Source organism: Budorcas taxicolor, chromosome 19, assembly GCF_023091745.1.
Source record: "Budorcas taxicolor isolate Tak-1 chromosome 19, Takin1.1, whole genome shotgun sequence".
In the NCBI taxonomy this organism is placed as follows: domain Eukaryota; kingdom Metazoa; phylum Chordata; class Mammalia; order Artiodactyla; family Bovidae; genus Budorcas; species Budorcas taxicolor.
In genome coordinates, this window is record NC_068928.1 from 5,312,575 (window position 1) to 5,339,536 (window position 26,962).

The window sequence follows — 26,962 nt, forward strand, 5'->3', positions numbered from 1 at the left end:
TTGAGTGTGGTTTCTACGAGAAAAACAACACAGACCCCTATCAAAGCAGTGATCAATAAACAAAAGACTAGCCTAATAAAGACTGGCAACTGAATGTGTTATTTATGTGTTTTGATTTAAAATAAAATATATAAGCGTAAAATAATATATCCACATATATATATGATACCTTAACTAACCTATGGTTAGTCTTCTTCTGTAGCCAAAACAAAAGTAAACTTTAACTCAGCCTAAGTTGATTACCAGAATGCGTTCACAAACTTATCATTGGATAAATGGAACCTTACGATAAAAGTTTGCTCCTTTTCCTTCATGATTTTGATATTTAGATACTTCAAGCAAGGAAAATGACTCTGTGAATGTGTTGAACTTTCTAACCATATGTGTTTTTCTAAGCATATTGTGATTTTACACCCAGCCTTTGTTTCTTTGCTATAATAATCATGAAACAAAAATGAAAATATGAGTCACTCAGTTGTGTCTTTATGACCCCATGGACTGTAGCCCACCAGGCTCCTCTGTCCATTGAATTCACCAGGCAAGAATACTGGAGCCATTCCTTCTCCAGGGGATCTCCCCAACCCAGGGATCAAACGTGGGTCTCCCACATTGCAGGCAGATCCGTTACCATCTGAGCCATCAGAGAAGACCATATAATAATCATATTGGTAACTTTTCAGCATACAATTATGTATTAATTTAAACCAACATTGTTACCTCACTTTTATTGTCAAATATAACCTCAGTTAAGGTTAATAAAATATACTTCTCAAGTAGAAAATGATATAAATTATAAAGGTTCAACTCTTATTTTCTTTAATTCTCTTTACAGTTAGTTCCAAACCTTACTCAAAATACTTAGAAGACACAAGGAATAATAGTTTTTAATATTGCTACATGTTAAATATCAGTTTCTACTGTTCTATAAGTTTAGCTGCAAGTATTTAATTATCAGTAATAATAATTGCTTTATTGACTATGCCAAAGCCTTTGACTGTGTAGATCACAATAAACTGTGGAAAATTCTGAAAGAAATGGGAATACCAGACCAGCTGACCTGCGTCTTGAGAAACCTATGTGCAGGTCAGGAAGCAACAGTTAGAACTGGACATGGAACAACAGACTGGTTCCAAATAGGAAAAGGAGTCCGTCAAGGCTGTATCTTGTCACCCTGCTTATTTAACTTCTATGCAGAGTACATCATGAGAAACGCTGGGCTGGAAGAAGCACAAGCTGGAATCAAGATTGCCGGGAGAAATACCAGTAACCTCAGATATGCAGATGACACCACCCTTGTGGCAGAAAGTGAAGAGGAGCTAAAAAGCCTCTTGATGAAAGTGAAAGAGGACAGTGAAAAAGTTGGCGTAAAGCTCAACATTCCAAAAACGAAGATATGGCATCTGGTCCCATCACTTCATGGCAAATAGATGGGGAAACAGTGGAAACAGTGTCAGACTTTATTTTGGGGGCTCCAAAATCACTGCAGATGGTGACTGCAGCCATGAAATTAAAAGACGCTTATTCCTTGGAAGGAAAGTTTTGACCAACCTAGACAGCATATTAAAAAGCAGAGACATTACTTTGCCAACAAAGGTCCGTCTAGTCAAGGCTATGGTTTTTCCAGTGGTCATGGATGGATGTGAGAGTTGGACTGTGAAGAAAGCTGAACGCTGAAGAATTAATACTTTTGAACTGTGGTGTTGGAGAAGACTCTTGAGAGTCCCTTGGACTGCAAGGATCCAACCAGTCCATTCTAAAGGAGATCAGTCCTGGGTGTTCATTGGAAGGACTGATGCTAAAGCTGAAACTCCAGTACTTTGGCCACCTGATGCAAAGAGTTGACTCATTGGAAAAGACCCTGATGCTGGGAGGGATTGGGGGCAGGAGGAAAAGGGGACGACAGAGGATGAGATGGCTGGATGGCATCACCAACTTGATGGCCGTGAGTTTGAGTGAACTCCGGGAGTTTGTGATGGACAGGGAGGCCTGGCATGCTGCGATTCATGGGGTCACAAAGAGTCAGACACGACTGAGAGGCTGAACTGAACTGAATAATATTTTCAAATTAAAATTCCATATTTAATAGTCAAATCGTGAACAGTGTGGGATGGCAAGTGCTTAAACTGAGGAGGTAGTAAAATAGAGTATAATAAAGGATAGTGATCCAGTGGGGGAAATAGAGATGAAGACTCCCAGAATTTATAAATTAGGTTTTACTTTAATAAATATTTATTGATTTAGTTGGCTGCATCAGGTCTTGGTTGCAACATGCAGAATCTTCATCGTGTCACACAGAATCTTCACCTGTGGCACAAACTCTAGTCATGGCAGGTGGCTCCAGAGTACAAGGGCTTTAGTAGTTGCAGCGTATGGGCTTAGTTGCTACATGGCCTGTGGTATCTTAGTTCCTCAACCAGGAATCAAACCTGTATCCCCCGAATTGCAATGCAGATTCTTAACCACTAGACCATCAGGCAAGTCTCCATAAATTATATTCTTAAAGTAGATTTTATTTATTGGATTTTTAAATACTGTTTTTTTGTACATATGCACAGATGTCTAATAAATACAATGTCTGTGATCCCTAGCTGTAAATAGTTTCACATCATTCTGTTCGTTTTGTGTTGCTGACCAAGTAGCTTCCTTCCAGAGACATGTATGGTGCTTTGAGATGTGAGTATTATATAGCATCAGAAGTTAAGTCTTTGGGCTATCAAATAGAAGCACAAGAAGACGAACTTGGGCTCAATTCTGAAGAAGATCTTTGGACAATCAGAACTATCCTGTGTGTCCCATCACTACAGAGCCTGGAGAAATCCTATAAGACTTGTAGATACATTAGCGAAAATGAAACTGCTGAAGCCCCTCTGTATGTCTGCCACAAAACATGAGCATTTTGTGCAGTCAGCAAAGATCGAGGGGTTCTGGGGGGCTGAAATACCATCCTTGCTGTGTTTGCCTGCCTGGATTTTGAGGTAGAACACTACATCTCCTAGAGGAAGAAGTGCCAGTTTATGATTTCCACAAGGCCACCAGCCTTCCAATCTCCATACCTGCGTTGCATCAACTCAGAGGAGGTGCTATTTTCTAGCACTTGCACATTTCCAACCCATAATGGGACTTTTTTTTCTTTGTTCTTTTTAACGTCACCATAGGCTAGAAGGGGCCTTGTTTTTCCTTCCCACCAACACTGAGCGTCTGATTAAGCAAATGAAAGGAAATGAATTAAATATTCAACTCAGAAAATAAATTTTTTGGAACCAAATATGTTTGAGTAGGACTCAGTCCCCTCAAGGAGCTAGCAGTATATGGAAGGAGGGGAACAAAATAACTATGCAAATTATCATAATGCTAAATTGAAGATATTAACTATTTTATGAATGGTAAAAAGTGCCAGTAGCTCAAAAGAACAATGAGGGAAATTGTTTTAAAATCAGGCAAGCATTTACAAGGAATGAAACACTTAAGATTTGGCTCTGAGGAATTTTGAATGGCAGCAATGGAACCAAAAGGGAATTGTAGTGACTGGAAGATAAAAGAAAAACTGTCATAATTTAAAAGCACTGAAAAAACTTTGAGATACAAGATTGAAACAGATATCTCATTATTTATTTTACTATAAGCAACACAGTCTTGAGAAAATATTGCAACATGGCTTATTAACTATTTGCCCTGATACCCTAAGGTCCCCAAGGGCTCAGGCACACTCAGTCTGACAGACCTTGCTATCTTAGCTAACCTTAATCCACTCTCTTGTTGTTTTTTGTTTTTGTCATCTGTGGCAGACTGATTGTCCTACCAGGTGTGTCACAGCAGAAACTGTAAAGCCAGGTACTTGCTTTCTGAACCTCCTGCTTCTGAGGGTAGCCCATTCCTGGCCAATGACATGAACGAAAATCTGCTTAGGAACTTTTGTAAAGCTTTTGATTAATGAATAAGGACAGATGGAGCTCAGACCACTTTTTTCCTTTCTTCCTGTCTTCAATATAGATATGTCTATAGCTTTGGAGGCCTTGCAACTACAAGGTTGCACTGGAGTAGAAATATAGAACCTGAGACCTTGATGCTATTATTGGGCACACTCTAGGCTGCGTAACTCCTGTTTGTTTGCCCCCGTCGTTGGGTGGTCTGGTCTCTTTCACCTGAAAGCATTCCTACTAATGTGCCACTTTTTTCCTGAATCCCTTCAGGCAATCTTGCTTTTACAAATCTGAAGATAATCTTCCTTCTGGGGATGTGAATACTCAACAAAATATTGTTGAACCCTTACCATGTACCAAAGACTATACTGTATACCAGAAAGCGATACAGAGATTTAAAACATAGCCAGTACCCTCGAGGAACTCATGGTTGCCATGGAAGAGTGAGAAGTGCTATGACAGAAGCTAGTACAGACCACAGAAGTACCGCAGAAGAGGGAGAGATGAATTCTGCCAGGGAAGCCAGGGGAGGGTGCAGAGGCAGTGCCGCTCAGGGTGGTTCCAGCTTGAGGAGCAGAAGTTTACAAGGCAGAAAAGAAAGGAAAATGTTAGTAATTTTAGGCAAAGTTGATAGCTTGTGCAAATGCAGTGAGGAGTTGAAAGCACATGACATGTATTGAGGAAAAGCAAAATGTTGAGAGTGGTTGGAACATTTTGGCTTTTTTTTTTATGAAAGACTCTATTTAAAAATGAAAATAGAATTAAACTCTATGAAGCTACTTGTATAATTAATAGAAGGTAGTTAATTTAAATTCTGTCTACTTTGAATTTATGAAAACATGAGCTGGTCAGAAATTTCTCTCTAGATTGTAAATTCACATATTTAGATGTATGTGTTGGTGTATCACTTTCTAAGGAAATTAAAATATTAAGATTAGGAAGAGATTGCCTAAAGTAGAAGCAACATTTAAACACTTTTGAAGTACTTATTTTTGTTATAAATACTTAACATTTTTAGTTAAAGGTGTTACAAACAATCATTAAAATACATCATTAAAGATCATTATCTCAAATCAAAGTGTAAATGAAAGTGGGAAAATGAATTTTCTTAATTAGAAAATCTCTTTGAGAGATTTCACTAGTCCCTCCTTTTTTCATTCACATTTGAGAGTTTTTAATTCCTTGAGTTTGTTATCCATCTTCTTTTCTGTTATTAATTAAAACAGATACATAATTTTAGAAAGGTTTGCTGAAGCTCCAGTCCTAAAACCCCAGATGCCAACATAGTATTTGGCAAACCTCCAACCTAAGGACATTTGTTATCAGAATCCCCAAATATAACAGCTTTTCTTTTTGTTCAGTAATTTAGTATAGTTAAATGAAGGGGAAAGGAATACTTGGGGGCCTAAAGCTGGATATGTTGATATAAAGCTAAGGGGAGACTTGCAGAATTGATACCTGATTTACTGGGTATTGTTGTCTATATCAGTCAAACCAAATCAATATATAGAAATAAAAATCGACTATTTATAATTGAAGGTGTTTTTATACTGAATTATCAGGAATCATCATCATCACTGGTCAAGTGAGAGATAACTCTCGTATTTCTTAGCTTCTTATGATATTGATCTTCACTAAGTGCTGTTAGATTGAAAGATGCAAATAAGGAATATGTGTTCAGGCCTTACTTTTTACATGGCACCTGTTTACATGCTGTTTTAGAAAGTATGACTCTGTAAGGCATTTACAGAATAGACTCTGACTCATTTTAATAGATAGATATAGATGCATTTAAAAAAGAAGATAGGAGAAACAATAGAATAAATTGTCTTAGAAACACTTTTTGCTCTCCCATCTCACAGAAGATTTACCTAAAGTGATGGGTTTAGCACTCAAAAGAAATTTATTTTTATTGTAGTGATTAGCAGATTTTACTTTTAAATGAGTTCAACCTCTTTTAAAGAAGAGTATGAATGTACGTCAGTGTGGTCAATCTAATTTCGGTCAAGTAAACTGATTTACCAGTGTGCAAAATTTAGACCCGTTTTTATAGCTGTGTTAGCTAACTCAGGCTGCCATGACCAAATACTGCAGCCTGAGTAACAACAGAAACTGTTTTCTCACAGTTCCAGAGGCTACAAAGTCCAAGGTCGAGGAACCGGGAATGTAGGTGTCATTCTGAGGCCCCTTCTTTTGACTTGTAGGCAGCTACCATCTTTCTGAGTGCTCACATGATCTCTTCTTTATTCACACATGAGTAGGGAGAGAGGAGTCAGAATCTCTTTTTATAAGACAGTAGTTTTATCAGGTCAAAGCCCCACCTCTATGACACCATTTGTCATTAATTACTTTCTTAGATGCCCCCGTCGCTATACACAGCCACACTGGGGGTTGGGGCTTCAACATACGAATTGTGCAGGAACACACACACTCAGTCCATAACAATAGCAAAACTGTTAAGCAGGCAGTAGCTAATAATTGAGAATTAATACACTGTTTACATTTGAAAGAGAAGTCTGAGTGCAACTTTTTTTGCTCTGCACAGAAGTTGCATTATTACAGAGCAGCATACTAGATGATGTCTAGATCAGAAGTTAAATTACTGACCTTCCATATAATTGACTCTGTGATAAAGCTTCTTAACCTATTTTGGCGTCAGTCTCCAATTTATAGCATTAGACAAGTGAACCAAGAATTTCTAAAATCTCTTTCTACTCAAAAATTCTTTGATTCTGAGAGTTCTGCTTTCAGTATGACTGAATAATCTCCTGACAGACTAACTGTCTTTCAAAACTCAATTATAAACCCTGGGAAAAATCTGAAAAACAACCACTTGAAGCCTCTAGAGAGTAAAATCAGGCAGATTCTGGACAATAGTCAAAACGTGGAAGAAAGAACAAACTGGGGATAAGTTTCTTATTTGTTCCACTTTCAGACTAAGGGCAGGACCCAGGGCTGGGACTAGAGTGAGGTAAGCAGAACCCTGTTAAGGGGAGCACTCACTCTTGGGCGCCGACTCTTCACTTACATGAATGAGCCTGAGGGTGAGCACCTTCTTAAATTTCGAACCATGGACACCTTGCTTGCCTCGCTCTACTCCAAGGCCTAACAGGACCCATGGAGCAGTAAAACTCTTGATAACTTGAAGTCTCTATGACATAGAACTAGAATATGAAGTTTGAAGCAAACTTTACTGATGCAAAGTGAGGGAAGAAAAGTCTAGAGAGGAGACAGCCAAATACAAGGCCCCCAGATTCTGTGTATAAATTCCACTCAACTCTGTGACTGACCCCAACCAAGCTCAGAAGAGACTGCAACAGCCCAGCCAAGGGGGTATAGAAAACTGAACTGAGATTTCAGTCATTGCCCAAGAGGTAGATAGAGCCTATAGCTTGAGTCTGACCAAGTAAATCTCCTGCAAAACTGGAAAAATCAACACTCTTCAGAGTAATGATAATGGAATTCAGAGTTTCTACCATATAACATTCATAATGTCCAGAATATAAAACACAATTACTCAATGTAAAAAGAAACAGGAAAGTATGACATTCTTCACCAAAAGGACAAAGAGCAGAGACAGACTCCCAAAGGATCCAGATGCTGGAAAAGGATAAGAAAGTGCTTTTTAAAACTATGTTCAATGAAGTAAAGGAAAATATATTCACAATGAATGCAAAGATAAGATATATCAGCAGATAAATAGAAATCCTTTATTAAACTAATTGGAATTTCTAAAAGTAAAAAGCATAATGTTTCTAAAAATTATGGTAGTCTGTGGAATGGTGGTAAAAATCATCAGGAATGGTCTCTTTCTGGGGTGATGGTAATATTCTGTATATTGATGGTATTTTGGATTACACAGGTGTAAGCATTTGTCAAAAATCAGTGAATGTACACTTAAGGCTTGTGCATTTTATTGTATGTAAATTACATATCAAAGAAAAAATTCTAGATATACTTCCCAAATGAAAAAGGCCCTAAATCAGAGAATTGCCTACATCCTGACAAAGACACTCTGGTATATGACTGTTGTCTTTGAAGTTCATTCAAAAGTGGTTATTGAGTGAATATATTCCACAGTGGTGAACATTCCAGGTAGAAAGAACAGTATCTGAAGAACCATAGAAAGGAAGACATCAATACTTGTAGGAGACTAGACAATAAGTAAGATTACTAGGACATGAAAATAAAAAAAATAAAAGATTGAAGCTATATTTAAAAAGCGTTTTTTAATGAGCTTGTTTATATTGCTGTCTTTAGAGAGTTCCCTGTTATTTTTAATTTTAAAGGAATAATTTATATATAATAAAAATAAGTGTGCAATTCACTGAGTTTTGATAAATATATACAATTATGTAATGCCAGCATAATCACATTAGAGAACATTTCCATCACCTCAGAACTTGTTCACGTGCCCCTGTGTGGTCAGTCTGTTAGCCCTGGAGCCAGGCAGCCACTGATCTGCCTTCTGTCACTTATAGTTTTGCCTTTTTGAAAATTTCATATAAATAGTATGTGGCATCTTCCACTTAGTATTGTGCTTTTGAGATTCATCTATGGTGTGTGCATCAATTGTATCAGTGTTGTTCAGCAGTATTGATTGATTGATATTCCACAGTTTATCCAGTCACCACTTGATGGGGCATTTGAATTATTTTCATTTGGGGCTATTATGAATAAAGCTTCAGTGAAGATTCAAGCATGTCTTTCTGTGGATATGTGTTTTTAAAAGATTTTAAATGCCACACTACATATATTTTCCTTTTTTAAGTGGTAGTCAACTATTCTGTGAGCACTAATATTCTTTGAGGAGAAAGAGGAGAAAAAGCAAAGTTCTTTTATTTGAGTTTATAACTCTTTAATGTAATCAGTATTGAGTTTATCTGACTGCATGAAAGCTATTGTTTGAAAATTTTATTTGCTCTGCTAAAGTGTTTTTATTGCTTGTCTTTGCATCTTTTTAAAAATATATTTGATAAAAATGTAAGCAAATCTTTTTTTTTTTTTTTTTTGTAAATTTTATTTTTACTTTATTTTACTTTACTGTATTGGTTTTGCCATACATTGACATGAATCCACCACGGGTGTATACTAGCTCCCAATCCTGAATCCGCCTCCCACCTCCCACCCCATATCATCTCTTTAAAGGTGAATACCCAAAAGAGGGACTTCCCAAGTGGCACTAGTGGTAAAGAACTTGCCTGCCAGTTCAAGAGACATAAGAGACGCGGTTTGCTCCTTGGATTGGGAAGATCCCTGGAGGGAGGGCATGACAGCCCACTCCAGTATTTTTGCCATGGAGAATCCCATGGACAGAGGAGCCTGGCGGGCTACAGTCCATAGGGTCGCAAAGAGTCGGACACAACTGACAAAAGATTTAACACACATGCTCGCACATGTGCAAACCTCCAAAAGAGGTTTTGTTTTTATGATTTTTTAAAAATTTTGAAACAAGGATGTTAACAGCAAAATGCTACATGATTAGGTACTAGTGATGCTTAGAGTTCCATTATTTGCCCTCTGGGTAGAAACATAAATGATCTTGATTTAATTTCATCTGCTCTGTGATAGTGTTTCTAAAATTGCATGTCTGTTGGTCCTCTACTATCCTGTTGTCAAAATCCACAAGTAACAGTTGTGCAAATATTTTTGTGAAAATCTCCTGGTGAGTACAAAGGCCTTAATAACAACGATAAAATTTCAAATATGTGCTGGGTTCCCTGAAACATCAGCCTTCACAGGTGTCAAATTTCTGCAGTCAGTCAACAGTATTTCTTGAGTGCCCGGGCTGTTCTGAATCTGGTCACCATTTACCAGTCCTTGGATAGTAGCCACTAAACAAATGTGAGTAGAAAAAGTGTTGAGTGAAGTTTCTAAGAGATCCAGGGCCTAGATAGATAAAGAGCCCAAGGTACTGCTGAGAATGTTCGGGAGATTACCCTGCTGGACAAGCATGAGGAGGAGATTTTGACCAGGGAGAGTCTGATGAGATTCCAAATCAGATTGAGAGACGGAATCTAGAAATTTCAGTCCACTGTCTCTAAGCTCACTTTTTCTGCCCAAGTTTACTGTGCCTAAATTTAAGGAGTACCCTTTTATGTTTTCTCTCCCTCTCCCTTTTTCTGTTTCTATTTTCCTAAATCAAGTTTGTCTACCTATTACTGTCAGTTGACTCTTAGTTGCAGACAAATAGTAGTGTCCAGTTCAGACTGCCTAACATATTGCTGATAATATGTTGTCATTAACCAGAGGAAATCAAGATACTTGACAGCAGCTTTGCCACACTTAGTTACTGAATTCAGTCTTGCTGAATGGAGAAGAAAGAAGATGCAGTTCATTTTCCCTTCTAATATGTGGATTAATTCATGTTCACCAGCCACTGACCTCTTAATACCTTTATTATTGTAACAGTGGCAGTGCTTTAAAGAAATCCTGTTTATCTTTGTACACTTAAAAGTAATTAGGAACACACACATGCATTTAGGCTAAAGTAATGCTAAAAATTCTCCAAGCCAGACTTCAGCAATATGTGAACCGTGAACTTCCAGATGTTCAAGCTGGTTTTAGAACAGGCAGAGGAACCAGAGATCAAATTGCCAACATCTGCTGGATCATCAAAAAAGCAAGAGAGTTCCAGAAAACATCTATTTCTGCTTTACTGACTATGCCAAAGCCTTTGACTATTAGATCACAATAAACTGTGGAAAATTCTGAAAGAGATAGGAATACCAAACCACCTGACCTGCCTCTTGAGAAACCTATATGCAGGTCAGGAACAAACATAGAACTGGACATGGAACAACAGACTGGTTCCAAATAGGAAAAGAAATACGTCAAGGCTGAATATTATCACCCTGCTTATTAAACTTCTATGCAGAGTACATCATGAGAAACGCTGGGCTGGAAGAATCACAAGCTGGAATCAAGATTGCCAGGAGAAATATCAGTAACCTCAGATATGCAGATGACACCACCCTTATGGCAGAAAGTGAAGAGGAACTCAAAAGCTTCTTAATGGAAGTGAAAGAGGAGAGTAAAAAAGTTGGCTTAAAGCTCAACATTCAGAAAACGAAGATCATGGCATCTGGTCCCATCACTTCATGGGAAATAGATGGGGAAACAGTGGAAACAGTGGCAGACTTTAATTTGGGGGGCTCCAAAATCACTGCCTATGGTGATTGCAGCCATGACATTAAAAGACGCTTACTCCTCGGAAGGAAAATTATTACCAACCTAGATAGCATATTAAAAAGCAGAGACATTTCTTTGCCAACAAAGGTCCATCTAGTCAAGGCTATGGTTTTTCCAGTGGTCATGTATGGATGTGAGATTTGGACTGTGAAGAAAGCTGAATGCCAAAGAATTGATGCTTTTGAACTGTGGTGTTGGAGAAGATTCTTGAAAGTCCCTTGGACTGCAAGGACATCCAACCAGTCCATTCTAAAAGAGATCAGTCCTGGGTGTTTTTTGGAAGGACTGATGCTAAAGCTGAAACTCCAATACTTTGGCCACCTGATGCAAAAAGTTGACTCATTGGTAAAGACTCTGATGCTGGGAGAGATTGGGGGCAGGAAGAGAAGGGGACGACAGAGGATGAGATGGCAGGATGGCATCACCAACTCGATGGACATGAGTTTGAGTGATCTCCAGGAGTTGGTGATGGACAGGCAGGCCTGGCGTGCTGCGATTCATGGGGTCACAAAGAGTTGGACACGACTGAGTGACTGAACTGGCTGACTGACTGATGCAGAGAGACATCTCTAGTGAAGAAAGTTTCAGTATGTTTTATGCCAAGTCCTATTAGTGCACAAAATGAAGTCTACTCTATGTTATTGATTTTAAGCCAAACAAACCTAAACCAAATCATTCCCCCAGCATTGTCTGAATGCCCAGAGACAATACCCAGTGAAATCCCGCATTCCTGCCTTCAGTCTGGGTCATGGGATGAAAGCTAGCTACATAGGAAAGAACATTTCAGCTGGCTTCTCGAATGTGTGCATATCAGAGTTAAGGGAAATCAGCCCTTAGTTTTAACTGTAAAAATAACTGCCTTTTGCATCTGTTGGGAAAAGAAATGTAGAAAATAAATGTTAGCTTTTTCCATCTTCCTAAGTGGATATTAGGGTAATAGTTGCCCAGAAAGAGTGATGTGATAAAGAAGACTATGAACCACCAGATAACTTCTGGGAATATTTTTGCCATTTTGTTACTTTAATGTATTATAGCTGTTAACCTGCTCGATGAGTAACCTCTAATTGGAAAAAAACTTGTCTAATTATGTTAACATTTAAACTCCTGAATTTGAGACATGCAAATATAAAAACATAAAATCTTCCTATATCATATAGTCATTTGCTTTTTGGTTTGTTTAAATGATAATGTGTATTGTTGTTGTTCAGTCGCTAAGTCATGTCCAACTTTTTGTGACCCCATGGACTGCAGCAACACCAGGCTACCCTGTCCTTCACTGTCTCCTGGAGTTTGCTCTCAAACTCATGTCCATTGAGTTGATGATGCCATCCAACCATCTCATCCTCTGTCACCCACACTTCTCCTCCTGTCCTCAGTTTTTCCCACAATCAGGGTCTTTTCCAATGAGTCAGCTCTTCACATCAGAGGGCCAAAGGATTGACTGATTTGAGCTGCTTGCTATCCAGGGGACGCTCAAGAGTCTTCTCCAGCATCACATTTCAAAAGCATCAATTCTTTGCTGCTCAGCCTTCTTTGTGGTTCAGCTCTCACGTTTGTACATAACTACTGGAAAAATCATAGCTTTGGCTCTTTAGTTCCTCTTCGCTTTCTGACAATGTATGTGACCATGTGTAAAAAATCAGTCACAAATCCAAAATTGTCTGTGAATATAGAGTTTATGCCAGTCTGTTAAGGAGTGTTTAAAGCACAATTCAGGAAATCTATATAGTTTTTTAACAAATTATTTCCTTAGAAGGTTTTTATACTTAAAATACCATATTATTTGATTATTTATAGGTTACAACCATCTCTCAGTATAATAGATTCCTTTTTCATAGGAAAATTAGCTAGTACTTCTTTTAAAATTGGCACTGCAGGTCATACCTACAAATTAACTTGTGCAATCATAAATCGAACATTAGAATTTCTCTAAAATAGACCGCTTTGTGTTAAAGCCTATAAATTATTTCAGTTTCTTTCAAAAGAGCATTTTTCTAGGTGATAATGCAGAATTTGAGATGTTGAGAGTTTTGGGGTGTTTTTTTTTTCAGTTCTTCAAAAAATTAATCAAAATACTTTGGGACCATTTGAAAATATTGATTATTAGCAATGCTAACAAAAGTTAAGGAAATGGAAGCAGTATGACAATAGTTAAAAGCATAGGCTAGCACCACTTTTCTTGGATTCAAATTGTGACTGTACCATTATTAACAGTATGACAAGGGGCAAGTTCTTAAACCTCTTTATTCCTTCAGTTTCTTCTCAGTAGGATAAGGTTAATAATAGCACCTAGCTCAAATGATTGTTAAACTGAGTTAATATTTATTAAATATTTTTATAAATTTGTAAAACATTTGATAAATACATAGTTTATTGTTAGGATAGTGATTCTCCACATTATTAGAGACTGATTGATTTTATGTAATCATCTTTTGGACAAAACAGTATTTTCCATCTATTCTATTTGAATTTTGGAATTTTCTGTTAGGACCAGGGAGATAAGAGATAGCTTCCACAGTGGTTAAACTGAAGCTGGCTAGTAGCGGCTTATAAAAATTTTGTGAGCTAATTGTGGAACATAACCATTGTTAACAATTAAAAATTACATTAAATTTTCAATTTAAATATTTTTTAAAAAAGAAACATAAATGCTCAAAACTTAGCACTTCCTAATTCTTTTTCTTATCTTTGTCATTGAGGTTATTTATGTCTCTTATGTCTGGGAAATCTACATCGTAGAATACTGCTACTCATTTCTTCCCAACTCTATAGTTCATTGACATCACATAAGTAGCTTGAAATCAGTCATTGGTAGGAGTGTTTACACCACAGAAATCAGTAAATACTGTAAATTAGGGCTCCTTCTGCCCCCAAAAGCTCATTGTTATACATTTATCATCACACCACTCAATGAGTGTCAGATTGTCCCACTGGTTTCTGTTATTCTTGTACTAAATGTTAGCATGAGTGAAATAGAGATGATATGATTTCCTGTATTGAGAAGATTGTAAAAAAAATATCCAAGCATATTAGTAGAGATTTCCCCTGTAGATAAACACCTTTCCTGTATTAAACATCCAGAATACTCTATGTCTGTAGAACCATAAAAAATGAAGACGGAGCTATTATTTTTCTTACTCTGAGTAACAGCAGTCTCCTTTTGTATATCATTGCATAGTTCTATATTCTTTGATAAGAGCCTCATGATAACCCTGTCAGCTAGGCAAGATGACTGCTATCCTCACTGTCATACAGACTCCACAAGATTATTACTTTCCCATGGTTTTTCAGTTTATAGTTGAGGAATATTACATATAGATTCAGATTTTGTGACTGCAAAAAATAGTTTCACTATGTGATGAATGTTACATTCTTTAGTGAAGCTTCATTAAATGTGAGTTAGAGACTCTCTCTTTTTTCTCATAGCCAGCTTTCTCCAACCTTTTGCCCTCTCCTTTCTCTTTTTCTCAAGATGGTGCATGCATGCTAAGTCACTTCAATCATGTCCAACTCTTTGCAACCCTTTGGACTGTAGCCTGCCATGGGATTCTCCAGGCAAGAACACTGGAGTGGGTTGCCGTGCCCTCCTGCAGGGAATCTTCCTGACCCAGAGACCGAACCCAGGTCTCACGTCTCCTTCATTGGCAGGCAGGTTCTTTACCACTAGTGCCACCTGGGAAGCCCTTTCTCAAGATATCAGATGCTAAAAGTCAAATGTGTTTGAGTTTTTATAACAGTTACACTAGCAAAAGTTTTCTCAGATAGATTTGGTTATTTGAGCTCTCTGAGACTGATGCTATTGTCTTTGTTGTATTTTTAGAATTCTCATTCTCCATCATTTTTCCCCATCCCAGCTCCTGACATCATCTGTGTGAGTCCACCACCCCTACTTTCCAGTTCATTTTGTCCAACGCCCATTTTTCCCCAGGTTACTGTGGTCTTCCATTCCCACCACAGTCCTTGGCACCAACAGACAGTGGTTCAGACTCCTGACTCTCCCACTCCAGCCTCCCAGCTTTCCAGCTCAAAACATGGTTTACTGTCTTCAGTGAGATCTGCTTTCTCTGTCCTTCAGCTTCCACTGTTATTCTCATCTTCTTATTCAGCTTAAAGTCTGGGGCCCATTGTTCCAGTCATTCTTACACATTCCCTCAGCTCACCTGGTGCTCTCTCCTTCCATCCCATCATTTAACAAGACTCTGGGCCTCAACAAGCTCAGTCTCTACCTTCTGCATAATATACCCATGTAATGAGCAAGCCTGCAGTCACACAACCATAATTCACTATATTCCCTAGATCTTTTAGTGTGTAGTTATCTTAAAGCTCAGCATTGTCTCTGGATCTGGTTCTGTTTGCGATTTTATCTTTTGGCAATGGATCTTTTTATTTCCTCTTGCTTTTCTGTGTCTCATAATTTTTATTGTCATTCACTGAAGGTACAAAACTCTAGGGACTGAGGCAAGTGTTATTTAAACTCAGATGTGGGTCTGTCTTTTCTGTCAGGCCTTTAGTGTGGGGAGGGTTATTCGCCCTCATTTGTAGGCAGGCTGGTTTTGCATTTTGTTTCTAGGCTTGTGCTAAGTTTGCCACAGGCTTCTCATTCCTCCAGTGCTTGTCTGCTGTCCTCTTGTGCTTCAGTGAGGTCTGGGGTGCTGAGGGTGGGGGCCCTCAGGATACCTGCTGCCAACTCAGCGCATATTTCCTGTCTGCTCTCTCGCCTTCCCCCAGAGCAGGCAGCTCGGTGCCAGGTGAGTGGTGGATGGGGGGAATAGGGGCTGTGGGAGGGGCTCTTGGCTCTCCTACTGCAGTCTTTTAGGGTTTTAGGCAGGCACTATGCCCGAGTCTCAGGGGCAGGACGTTCTCAGCCTACCTGCCCTGTTAGCGAGCTGCTAAGTGCTCAGGTGGGCCTCCTGCCCCCGCCTTGTGGAGGTCAGTGCAGGACTCCAGATGTGGACGGCCTCCTGCCCTCCCCTCTCCGTCGACTAGTGTCAGCGCAGGGTGAAGACATCAGGTTTTCTGCCCACCCCACCCCTAGGGCAAAGGCGGTTTCCTGCAGTCTGGGAGGGACGGGGGCTGTGACAGTTCCTTGCCCCGCCCCCAGGAACAGATGAGCAGCCTTGTGTCACACAAAGTCCTGTCCATGGTGGCCCTTGCTTCTCCAGCTGCAGCCGCTATTACTTCGTGTCAGAGGAGGATCCAGGGCGTGGATGATCCTCCTGCTGCACCCTTGAACCTGTGCGGGTCCTGTGTGCACCCGCGCCACCCAGAGACTCTCTGAGGTCTCCTGCCCACCCTCAGTCTTCCTCATGAGAGAAAGCAGGCTCTCTTGCATCTAGGGCTCTGGGGATACCAAACTCCCATGCTAGCCGATAAGCAGGCTTTACAGGTTGATCACAGCTTTAGCGGTCTTCTTCTTGCCTACTTTTATGGCAGCACTTCATCCTGTGCTCTGCCAAGAGAGAATGAGTTCACATGGCCCATCTTCTCTCACGGGGGCTTACCACCCTTTGGAATCCAGGTCAGCTGAGGGCCGGCTCAGTGAGGAGCCATTCTCGGAGCTGTGCGGCTTTCCCCGTATAAGGTCAGAGCAACATTCTCTCGCAGCTTTCCTCATCTTAAGCAGCAGCAAGTCTCCTGCTTCCCTTTTAAGAAACTTCCAAAGAGTTTTCACAGGCCCTGCAAAGCCTGTCTCCCCACCCATTCTCCTGTCATTCCCCTTCGCCCTCGCTCACCACCTTCCAGTAACAGTGCTGCCTCAGTCCCTCAGGTGTGCCAAGCTCTTCCCCCTCCCAGAGCCTTTGCACTTGCTGTCACTCTGCAGCCTAGAGCATTCTTGCCCACATTTTACCCGGGTGACTCCAGCAATTCCAGAGATTCTTCCTTCCTCCTTCATCCCTTTCTCCAAACTGTGCATAAAACACTTTCTTGTTCTTCCTCACAGCTGGACAGTATCCCCGTATCTGACATGTTGTCTTTAATCAGTCCCCAAGGGTGGTTATTTAGATTTTCAATCTTTTATTTTTATAATTAATTACCTTGTACATAAAGGTTATCTGTAAGATAAATTCTTAGAAGAACTGCCGGATCATATGGAGCCAGTTCAGGGGTTTCCCTGGTGGCTCAGATGGTAAAGAATCTGCCTGCAGTGTGGGAGACTCGTCTTCAATTCCTGGGTCAGGAAGATCCCCTAGATTCACTATGTGAATTCACAGTGACAACCTACTCCTATATTCTTGCCTGGAGAATCCCATGGACAGAAGAATCTGATGGGCTGTAGTCCATGGGGTCACAAAGCATCAGACACGACTGAGCAGCTAACATTTTTCAACCTAAGTGGTTAAGACTTTGGGCTCTACTATCTGCCAGCTGTGTAACCTTGGGCCAGTGATGGAAGCTGTCCATGCCTGTTTCCTCATTTGTAAAATGAGGGTAATAACAGGACCATTAAAATTGTTGTGAGATGTGAGAAAGTCGGTACATGTGTAACAAGTGTCCAATATACGCCACTCCATTATTGTGAACTATTGTTATTGGCATTTAAAGTTTAGGTAGATCTTGACAAGGTTCTCCCTTACATATGTGATCATATTTATACGCCCATCAATATGAGAATATTGCCTCTTCATACCCTCAACACAGTGTCTTATTAAACTACTTTTTACCCTTCACTAACATGATGAATATGGCCTCTCATAGTAGTTTAATTTGTATTTTTCTTGGGAAGAGTGAAATTAAGCTTATTTTCATATTTTAAGTATGTTCGTGTCTTGAATGTTCTACAGACTCCTATTTGTCATTTCTTCTCTTTTACTGATTTGTAGAAGTTATTTATGTATTAAGGAGTTTAATTTTTGTCTGTGCTATGAATTACTATTTTAGAGTATTCAATACTTTTTTTTCCTAGTTCTTATTCTTATTTTTGATGATGTCTTTAATTATGATTACTTTTTTAATGTTCCATAAGACCAAGGTCCAAGTTTATTTGTTATTCATTATCTATCGAACACCAAGTAAAATGCTGAACATATAAAATTAATCAATTACAGAAAATGATCAATAAATATTTAATGAATGGGCCAAATATGACAAAAAGAACTTTAATACATAAGTAGACTGGGGAAATGGAAGGGAGCTATTTTGTATGGACGCGTGAGGAGTTTGGTTTTGGATACACAGAGTAGGTGACAGCCAGTATTCTAAGCTGAATTTGCAGGAGACTCCTACTTTGGCAAAGTACTCATGAAGAGTCCACTGGAACAAATGATCTGTGATGGAAAGAATGTTATGTGAGGGTTCATAAACAAATACTTGCAGTCAGAAACAATAGTTGTCATAACAGTTTTAAAGCAAATATAAAAAGAAAAGGAAAATAAGAGCATTATGTATTTGCAAGTATAAAGATGTGGGGAAGGTAGAAAAATTTTAATGCCTTGAGTCTATTACTAATATAACAATTATCAAAAAGTATTTAGATAATATGTTGTATTTATACCCAAATCACTTACTATGAAGTGATGAAAACCTTTACTATGGGAAAATTGAATCCATCATAGTTATACAAGCTTGTAGAAATCAAAAGTGCCCTTTCTCTATAAAGTAGGATATTTGGTTTATCAGTATATTGTGGTTTTTAGTTTATAAATGGACAGTGATTGTGTTTTCCATCAATGAACTCTTATTGAAATATAGCCACTATCACGTTAATCCCCAAGTTGTTTTTTCAGACTGTATTACCTGCATGAAAAAGAAGAAACTACCCTGTTTCCTAAAAGGAAATACTGTTTTTTCAGAACAGATAATTTATTCTAAAATACTGTTTAATTCACAGGAATATCTTGATGGCTACAGTCATTGATAATCATTTTGACTTATATAGATATAAACTGGTACCTTTAATAAATCTGTTGTGAAGTTATAGTCCTGGTAATAATTGTAAGAAAATAATCAGACAGAAACTTTATTTAGATGGCATGGGGATGTGGTATCCCAATGTCAGTCTCAAATTTCAAAGGATCCTATGGATTAAAAGATACTATCTTTAAATATGCATATTTTTTTCTCCTCATTAAAAAAAAAAAAAGACCTGTGAATTAAGATTAGAAATATGACTGTAACTGCACTTGACAGACAAGTCATTTAAAGAAAAATCTTGGTCCCATTAGAATGTCTTTCTACTTTTAGCATGTCTTTGCCTTATTGATTAGCATTCCTGGCATTTCTGAACATTTTTGTCATAAAAGCATGGTTTTTGTGTATAGTCATCAGATTCTTCCCTTCAAGTGAGAGACTTGTCAGTGAAGAATGAAGTGATTCGTACAAAGATGCAGAAAGCGTAAAGAAGATAAATCTATACGAACTGAAGCAGCAGCAGCGGTTGATCACGGCCTGACTGAATGCGTGCTGGCCATGAGTACTAGCAGAGATGTATACAGTGTCATTTCAGGGGCTTTTAAGAAACTAGTCATTTGCTTATGATGAGTCCCCAGAAATGCTTCTTTTCTGCTTAAAATAGAAAGATTTATTCATTAAGAAGTAAGAGAAACTCCTAGGTGGCCTATGTTAATCTGCAGAGGAAATAATTACAGAATTTTGGGCCAAGGTCTTGTTTTGTACAACTTGTGTTAAAATATTGGAGGTAAATATAAAAAGTGTTTTTCTTAGTTATAAAAACAGCATACTTAGAGCTGTTCTCAAAGAATGCGAAGTAAATGGTGATCGAGTAAGGTTTTATTTCATTCATAGTTGCTCTTCCTGATTTTTGCTCTGCTGCTTGCTGATACTTTGAAAGTGAAGTCAATGGTTTGTTGTTATAGCTTAATTACTTTCTAAAGAAGTAAGCTACCTGTGCCATGAGTCTGTTCTTTGGCAGAGGAGACTTCAAAGGAGACTTGATAAGTCAGTACCAAAGACTGATCCAATTACAACCCTTAATAGTACTCAGGGGTGGAGCCAAGAGATGGAAACCCTGTCTTCTAAAGGAGTACCACCCATGTATGAGCAGTAAACTCTTTGCAACCCCATGGACTGTAGCCCACCAGGCTCCCGTGTCCATGGAATTTTCTAGGCGAGAATACTGGAGCAGGTTGCCATTTCCTTCTCCTGGGGATCTTCCTGACCCAGAAAGAGATCAAATGTGTCTTGGACCTTTTATATTGGAAGGCAGATTCTTCACCGCTGGCGGCACCTGGGAAGGCCGACCTACCCATAACTGGAATATAAGAGAATGGGCTGCCTCAACCTGAACCTGTTTTGTTGGCATGATGAGGATAAAAATGTACTCATTTACAGAAATATGGTCAAATAATTGCTTGCTTACTTCAATCTGCATTTTTTTTACATCTGACTAATTATTCTCAATCCCACTACAGAGCTGGAAGCTAAGTTTAGCAAATTATTTGGCCATTTATGTTTAGTGCACAAAATTCTTAATTAATGAAATAAAATGCCACAATCCAAGGTAAATCACTTTGCTAAGCTTTCAAACTTCATAAGGTATTTTGTCTTGTGCAAGAGCTACTTGCAAACCCCTGCTGACCTGGCACTCATAGCAATTCCCTGTAGAACTGAGCAAAAGAATGTAAAGGGAGCCAATTAAAGAAACTTTGAGCCCAAATAGATAAGCAGAGGCCATCTTGTCCATCCTTCTACCTCCAGGCAAAAACCATCCGTTGCACCACAAGTTTTGGCGTGAATCCTGCTGACAAAAACGCTCACCACATGTAAATGACAAGTCATAATCCATTTAATGCAACTAAAGCAGATTGTTAACTGAAGACTTATTTCTTGTGTTCTAAGATGCTGAATATGAAAGCTCATCTGAATTGTTTTAATTCCTCCTTTCTAGACAATTATTTTGTACAAGAAACATACTCAAATAATTGTAAAGCGGTGGGAATTCTGTGCCCAGGAAATAAAGTTATCTTTATCATCTTATTAAATGTATTTTTGGTTTCCTTTCACTGTAGGTCTACCTTACGGGTGGGAGGAAGCTTACACAGCAGATGGAATCAAGTATTTCATCAAGTAAGTACCAGCATCCCAACCAAGTAAGCAGTTTTCTTCACATCTGGAGAGAACCTGGAAGTTGCAGAATAATCAGTAAAACCAAGAAACCCTCTTGGAGGTTAAAAAATTAGTATCAAGAAATGAAAGTTTGCCATTTTCATCTCATGTGATTTAAATGTTAATATCATTTAGGGAGGAAAAACCTAATAATTAATTCAAGGGAAACATCAAAAAATTGGAACAAGACTGTCATTTAAACCTAAATGTTACTACCTGAATTCATTTCTGGCTAAAAGTATTAATATTTGTGCAAAGTTAATATCTGTTGAAAAACTCTGTTTTGTGCCTTAAAACTTATTAACAATAATACTAATTACAATCAACATTTTTCATGCTTTACAGTATACACAGTTCATTCATTCTGCGAAGATTCTTTGAGCATTTGCTGTGTGGCAGGCTATACTCCATACTGTAGTGAAATATATAGACTGTTTCTCTGATATTAGGGAATTTACTTAATAGGGAAGAAAAACATTCAATATATAACAGAACAGATAAATGAGACAGTCTAAGAACAGATCCCATCTCACTGGATTCTCAGAACATCCTTCATGTATAGATGAAGAAAATAAGTACTAGAGTAGTTGCCCGAAAATCCACAGCTAACTAAATCACCCAACCAGAAGAGAATCCAAGTCGTCTGCCACCAGGATTCTTTCTGCTGTACTAGACTGTCACTGACAGAGACCTTTCTTTTAAAGTCCTGGCAGAAATGCGTTTTCTAGCTGCTGGGCACTGTGCTCTGGGTAACTCTTCTCATGTCAGAGTTGGAGTTAGGAGAACACAAAGGGGACTCCCAACCTACTCTTCAGATCTCAAGAGACTTTCTTACATGGCCTTTTTTAAGCAAATGATCCTTGATGTACACGTGGCGAGGAAAAGAGAGATGTGTCCTTGCTGCTCTTTCAAACGTACAAGTATTTTTCTAAGCAATATCCACATTTTGAATTTTTAACTTCTGTGATTTTACACAGATTCCCACATCTCTCTTCATCTCAGTTTTCTCATCAAAAAATACGGGGGATTTTACGTGCTTTGTAGAGTTGTTAAATGTTAAGCACCTACCGTAAAATTTTGAACACAATAGATGCCTAATAAGACAGTCGTCATTAATTTACAATATGGAGAAAACATCATGGTGGAAAAAAGAGCAGGAAAAATTGTATGACATTTAAAACATTGAAAATTTAAAAGCTTCATATTTTAAAAACATTTAAGGGAAAGCTAGGGGTAAAGCTGGCAAAGTATTTTCTTGATTTATTTTTCTTTTGGTCTCTAGCAAAAAGTAATTAACAAAGCAAAGGTGTAGCTTATAACACATGAAGGAGAAAGGGACTTTGGGAGCAAAGAACTCAGGAATTCCATGTACAGATTACGTTTAGGGTCACTTCCCAAATCGTAACTCTTCCAGAAGGAACATTTTGCTTCAATATGCTGTTTTAAGTATGTTTATTCCTGAAAGACTTGAATCACTATTGTATAGGGATGGCAAGAAAATGAAAAATCACATTCAAATTTATGTCAGTTGGTAAAGAATCTGCCTGCAATGCCAGAGACCCCAGTTTGACCCGGATTGGAAAGATCCCATGGAGAAGGGATAGGCTACCCACTCCAGTATTCTTGGGCTTCCCTGGTGGCTCAGCTGGTAGAGAATCCACCTGCAATGCGGGAGACCTGTGTTCGATTCCTGGGTTGGGAAGATCCCCTGGAGAAGGGAAAGGAACGGCTACCCACTCCGGTATTCTGGCCTGGAGAATGTCCAAGGGGTCACAAAGAGTCGGACACGACTGAGCAAGTTCCACTTCACTTTTCTTTCTTATGTTCACTTTGCGATGCATACGGGAATAAATGTGGGGATGGGGGATGATGCTTAGCAACCAGGCATCTGTTAGGTGTTGGGCTGTTTTCTTTTATGCATTATATCATGTAATCTTCCTAACAATGTGGAAAGTGGGCATTGCTCAGCTCTTAATAGGATGATATGATGGTGGTGAGCTGCATCCTGCTCTCAGCCGTGCCTGTCTCCTAGAAGATCCCCAAAAGAAGTGCTCCATCAAAGGAAGGCGAATTAGCCTTCACTGTAAACCAGGGTTCTTAATCCAGAGGCCTTGGAAAAAGGTTAGTAAAGGGGTCTGGACCCAGTGGGGAACTCCTTCACCCCAGCTGCGCCTTAGCCATCTGTCAGTATCCTGACACGCAGCTGTGTCAGAGCCTACCCAGTGCCCTGTGAGGGAAGGATATTAACAGCACCATCACCCACCACCAAAGAAAATGAGGGGGAGAGAGACATGAGTGTGAGAGGGTCAGAGTGAGTGTGCCCCATCGCCTGGGACCCAGAGGTTTAAGCCACTGTCCTTTGTGGGCTAGAACAGTAGCCTCGAGCTGGGCTTCTGCTACAGAGGAGAATAGCATCCAAGGAGAGGAGGAAAGAGAAGTAAGCAAGCCCTTTAACTGCCTTGAGATCTAGCTCAGTCTCTGTGAAGAAATAGAAAGAGACACCGCATTTGTATAGTCCACTCCAGCCATAAAAAAACACATTCCTTAGGGAGTTCTCCTCCTTGACCTTGATCTTGACTCCTACCAAAAGCAGAAAAGAGATAAGATTTTTTAAAGCATAGTGGTGGGTATCCTTGTCTCTCCATTACCACTGGAGAAACTGTCAGAGTAGTAAAATTTCAGAGTCAAGATACAGATCCAGGGTTGTCTGAGTCCAAGCCATCCCCCCAAAACACGCCCCCTTGCGGCACCTCTCCATCTCCTTATTTTAACATGGTGTGTTTACATGTGACCAGAAAAATTTATAAACAGATCTTGATTCAGGTAGATTTCTATACTTGTCTCATGGAAGAATGGGGTGCTTACCATCCAGCACCAACATTTATTTTACTTTGACTATTCTTAATGGATGTCTTATTCTAAAAGTACTGCATGCTTCCCTACCTTCTTATACCAAAGCCAGTGAACAAAATCATTATGAACATCTGTCTTATACACAATTCAGTCAGTTCTGCAGGGGAATATTAAGCAGTATAAGCTGGAATAGAGACAGAGCTGTCATCTCCCCCTGCTCTCAGCATGCCTGGCCATCTCCTTATCTCCATTCCCCTTTTTTATCCTCTACACACTTTACCATCTTCCCCAGGAGTTTCTTATTTGAGGAAGACAGGATGCCAAATAATCAGACTAATTTGAATTGCTTGTAAGTAGTCCTTGAGTGCCTGATGGCATAAAAGAACACGCTTGCAATGCAGGAAACCTGAGTTCGATTCCTGGGTCAGGAAGATCCCCTGGAGGAGGAGATGGCAACCCACTCCAGTTTTTTGCCAGGATAATCTCATGGACAGAGGATCCCGGTGGGCTGCCATCCATGGAGTCACCAGAGTCTGATACAACTTAGTGACTAAACCATCACCCGTCCTGAAGTGTGAGTCTCCAGGGGATTGTATGTGAATCAAATGTGTAAGTTCTAATGCTGGTGCATTTGTTTGAGAAAGGCCATCTGGTGTAGGGAAAAGAGCATGGGCTTTGAATTTGCAGCAAGTTGAGTTCAAATGCTGGTGGCTGCATAGAATTGCTGAACAACCTCGGCCTGTGTGCTTAACCTCTTTGTGCTTTAATGTCTACATTTATAAAACGGAAAGACGATTACCCTCAGAGGGTGAACTCCTCACAGAATGAATGAGTTTACGTATGTAAAGAACGTATCATGACACCTGACCCAGAGCATACACTTTGAGCCAAGTGTTAGGCCTCTTCACTTGAGGGTTTCATCTCAGCTCTTAGCTGCATCAGATGGGTTGCTAAATAAGTAATGTCCAAATAAGCAAGCATCGACTTTATGTCTTCCTTGAAACTATTTAGACTTTTATTTTTTCATCTTTCTACTCTCCCAACCAAAATTTTGAGCCTGGATAGACTGTGTTCCCTTTTGAGTAGGAGTAGTTCATTTACCCGGAGAAGGTAATGGCACCCTACTCCAGTACTCTTGCCTGGAAAATCCCATGGATGGAGCAGCCTGGTGGGCTGCAGTCCATGGGGTCGCTAAGTTTCGGACACGACTGAGCGACTTCACTTTCACTTTTCACTTTCATGCATTGGAGAAGGAAATGGCAGCCCACTCCAGTGTTCTTGCCTGGAGAATCCCAAGGACGGGGGAGCCTAGTGGGCTGCCATCTATGGGGTCGCACAGAGTCAGACACGACTGAAGCGACTTAGCAGCAGCAGCAGTTCATTTACCACATGGATCATACTTTGGAGGTAAGAATAGCAAGTAATGAACTCAGGTCATTGCCTCTGTCACCTTTACTTAGAAAGAACAGTGACTGAAATCCCCTTTCCAGAACACTGGAGTAGATGATAGTCTGTGTACATACAGTCTCTTCCCTGAGATTGACACCTGTCAGTGTCTTCCCAGAAACTGAATGATTCCATCTGGTGGAAGCCTAGCCTCGGGCGAAGGAATAACTGCCAGTGCTGCCCGAGAGCACCTAGATGAAGACGGTCCTCACTGAATATTCCGATCCACCCACACGTCCATTGCACATGCATTAACACTTTGTAGTCAGTCATCTGCTTACATTCTGACACAAGAGAAGAAAGCATTTTACCTGGTGTAAACAAGTACAGTCAAAATGCTGGCATTGTTAGAGCCAGCGTTTCACGGAATTAACAAACTTCTATATATGCATATGTGTATATACAAATATTTGTATTCGCATATGCAAATAGGCAGAGCTTACTCACTTGCTATATATGTCAATGCATTCAAGGGAAATTTTTCTTGTTTTCTCATTAGAGAAAGAGCTGTAGCATTCTTCTATTCAATGACAAAATGCCAGTTATCTTGATGTTACTGTAATGAAACTATCTAGTGAATCTGACCATCTTACCACCCAACTTCTTATCTTCCATTTGTAGTTATATACTATTACATATTTACAATAGTTTTTTGACATCATTTCAGTTTAAAAGTTCATATACTTTGCATGTTATAATTTAACAAAATTATTATAAGATCTATGTTTAATAGTAAAAAATGAACTTAAATATTACAAACTAGAATAGCTGCTACATTGCTTTCATTGAACTCTTTTTTCTATTGAAAAAAATAGAGATTCACTGTGATCAATAGCCTTGATTTCATGTATTAATTCTCTATTGCTGCTTAATAAATTCCCACAAATTTTGTTGCCTTAAACAGTAAACATTTATTTTCTTACCCAAGTTTCAGAGGGTCAAGAACCAGAAGTGCTTTTGCTAGCTCATTCTGATTCTCTCTCTGTCTGTGTTTCTCATGAAGTTGTAATCAAGCTCTTAGCAAGGTCTGGGAATTGAAGAGTAGCTTAGTGGGGCTGGAATATTTGTTCCAAGCTCACATGAGAGGTTTCGGTTCCTCACCGTACCTGGACCTCTCTCCATTGATAGGGTCATAGGGCTGCACAAACATGGCAGCTGGCTTCCTCGGAGCAAGGAACAAAAGACACAGTGAGAGAAAGAGAAACACCAAAACAAGAGCTGCAGTGGGTTCTATAACCAAGCTCAGAAGTGAGCGACTTCCTTTCTGCCATGTGCTACTATTCACACAGACCCCGGTACAATCTAGGAGGCAGCTACGTAAGAGTGTCCATGCCAGAAGGTAAGGCGCTGTCCTAGAGGACAGTGCTGTTTCACAGTGTAGTATGTGTAATATATTAATAATTAAATCATAATATAATCTATACATCTGTACAAACAACACAAAAAATCTCAATATCATATTCTTGCTTGAAAGATTAAGTTGTACTGTT

At 39.3% G+C, this 26,962-nt stretch overlaps 1 protein-coding gene across 1 annotated transcript in view; it reads left to right on the plus strand.

The window, feature by feature from the left end:
• Positions 1-26,962, plus strand: part of STXBP4 (syntaxin binding protein 4) — a 200,134-nt gene that overhangs the window by 157,014 nt on the left and 16,158 nt on the right. Inside the window, exon 15 of the mRNA XM_052658542.1 lies at positions 21,077-21,134. Within this exon, the coding sequence (XP_052514502.1) occupies positions 21,077-21,134 (58 nt within the window). The remainder of the gene's footprint in view (positions 1-21,076; positions 21,135-26,962) is intronic.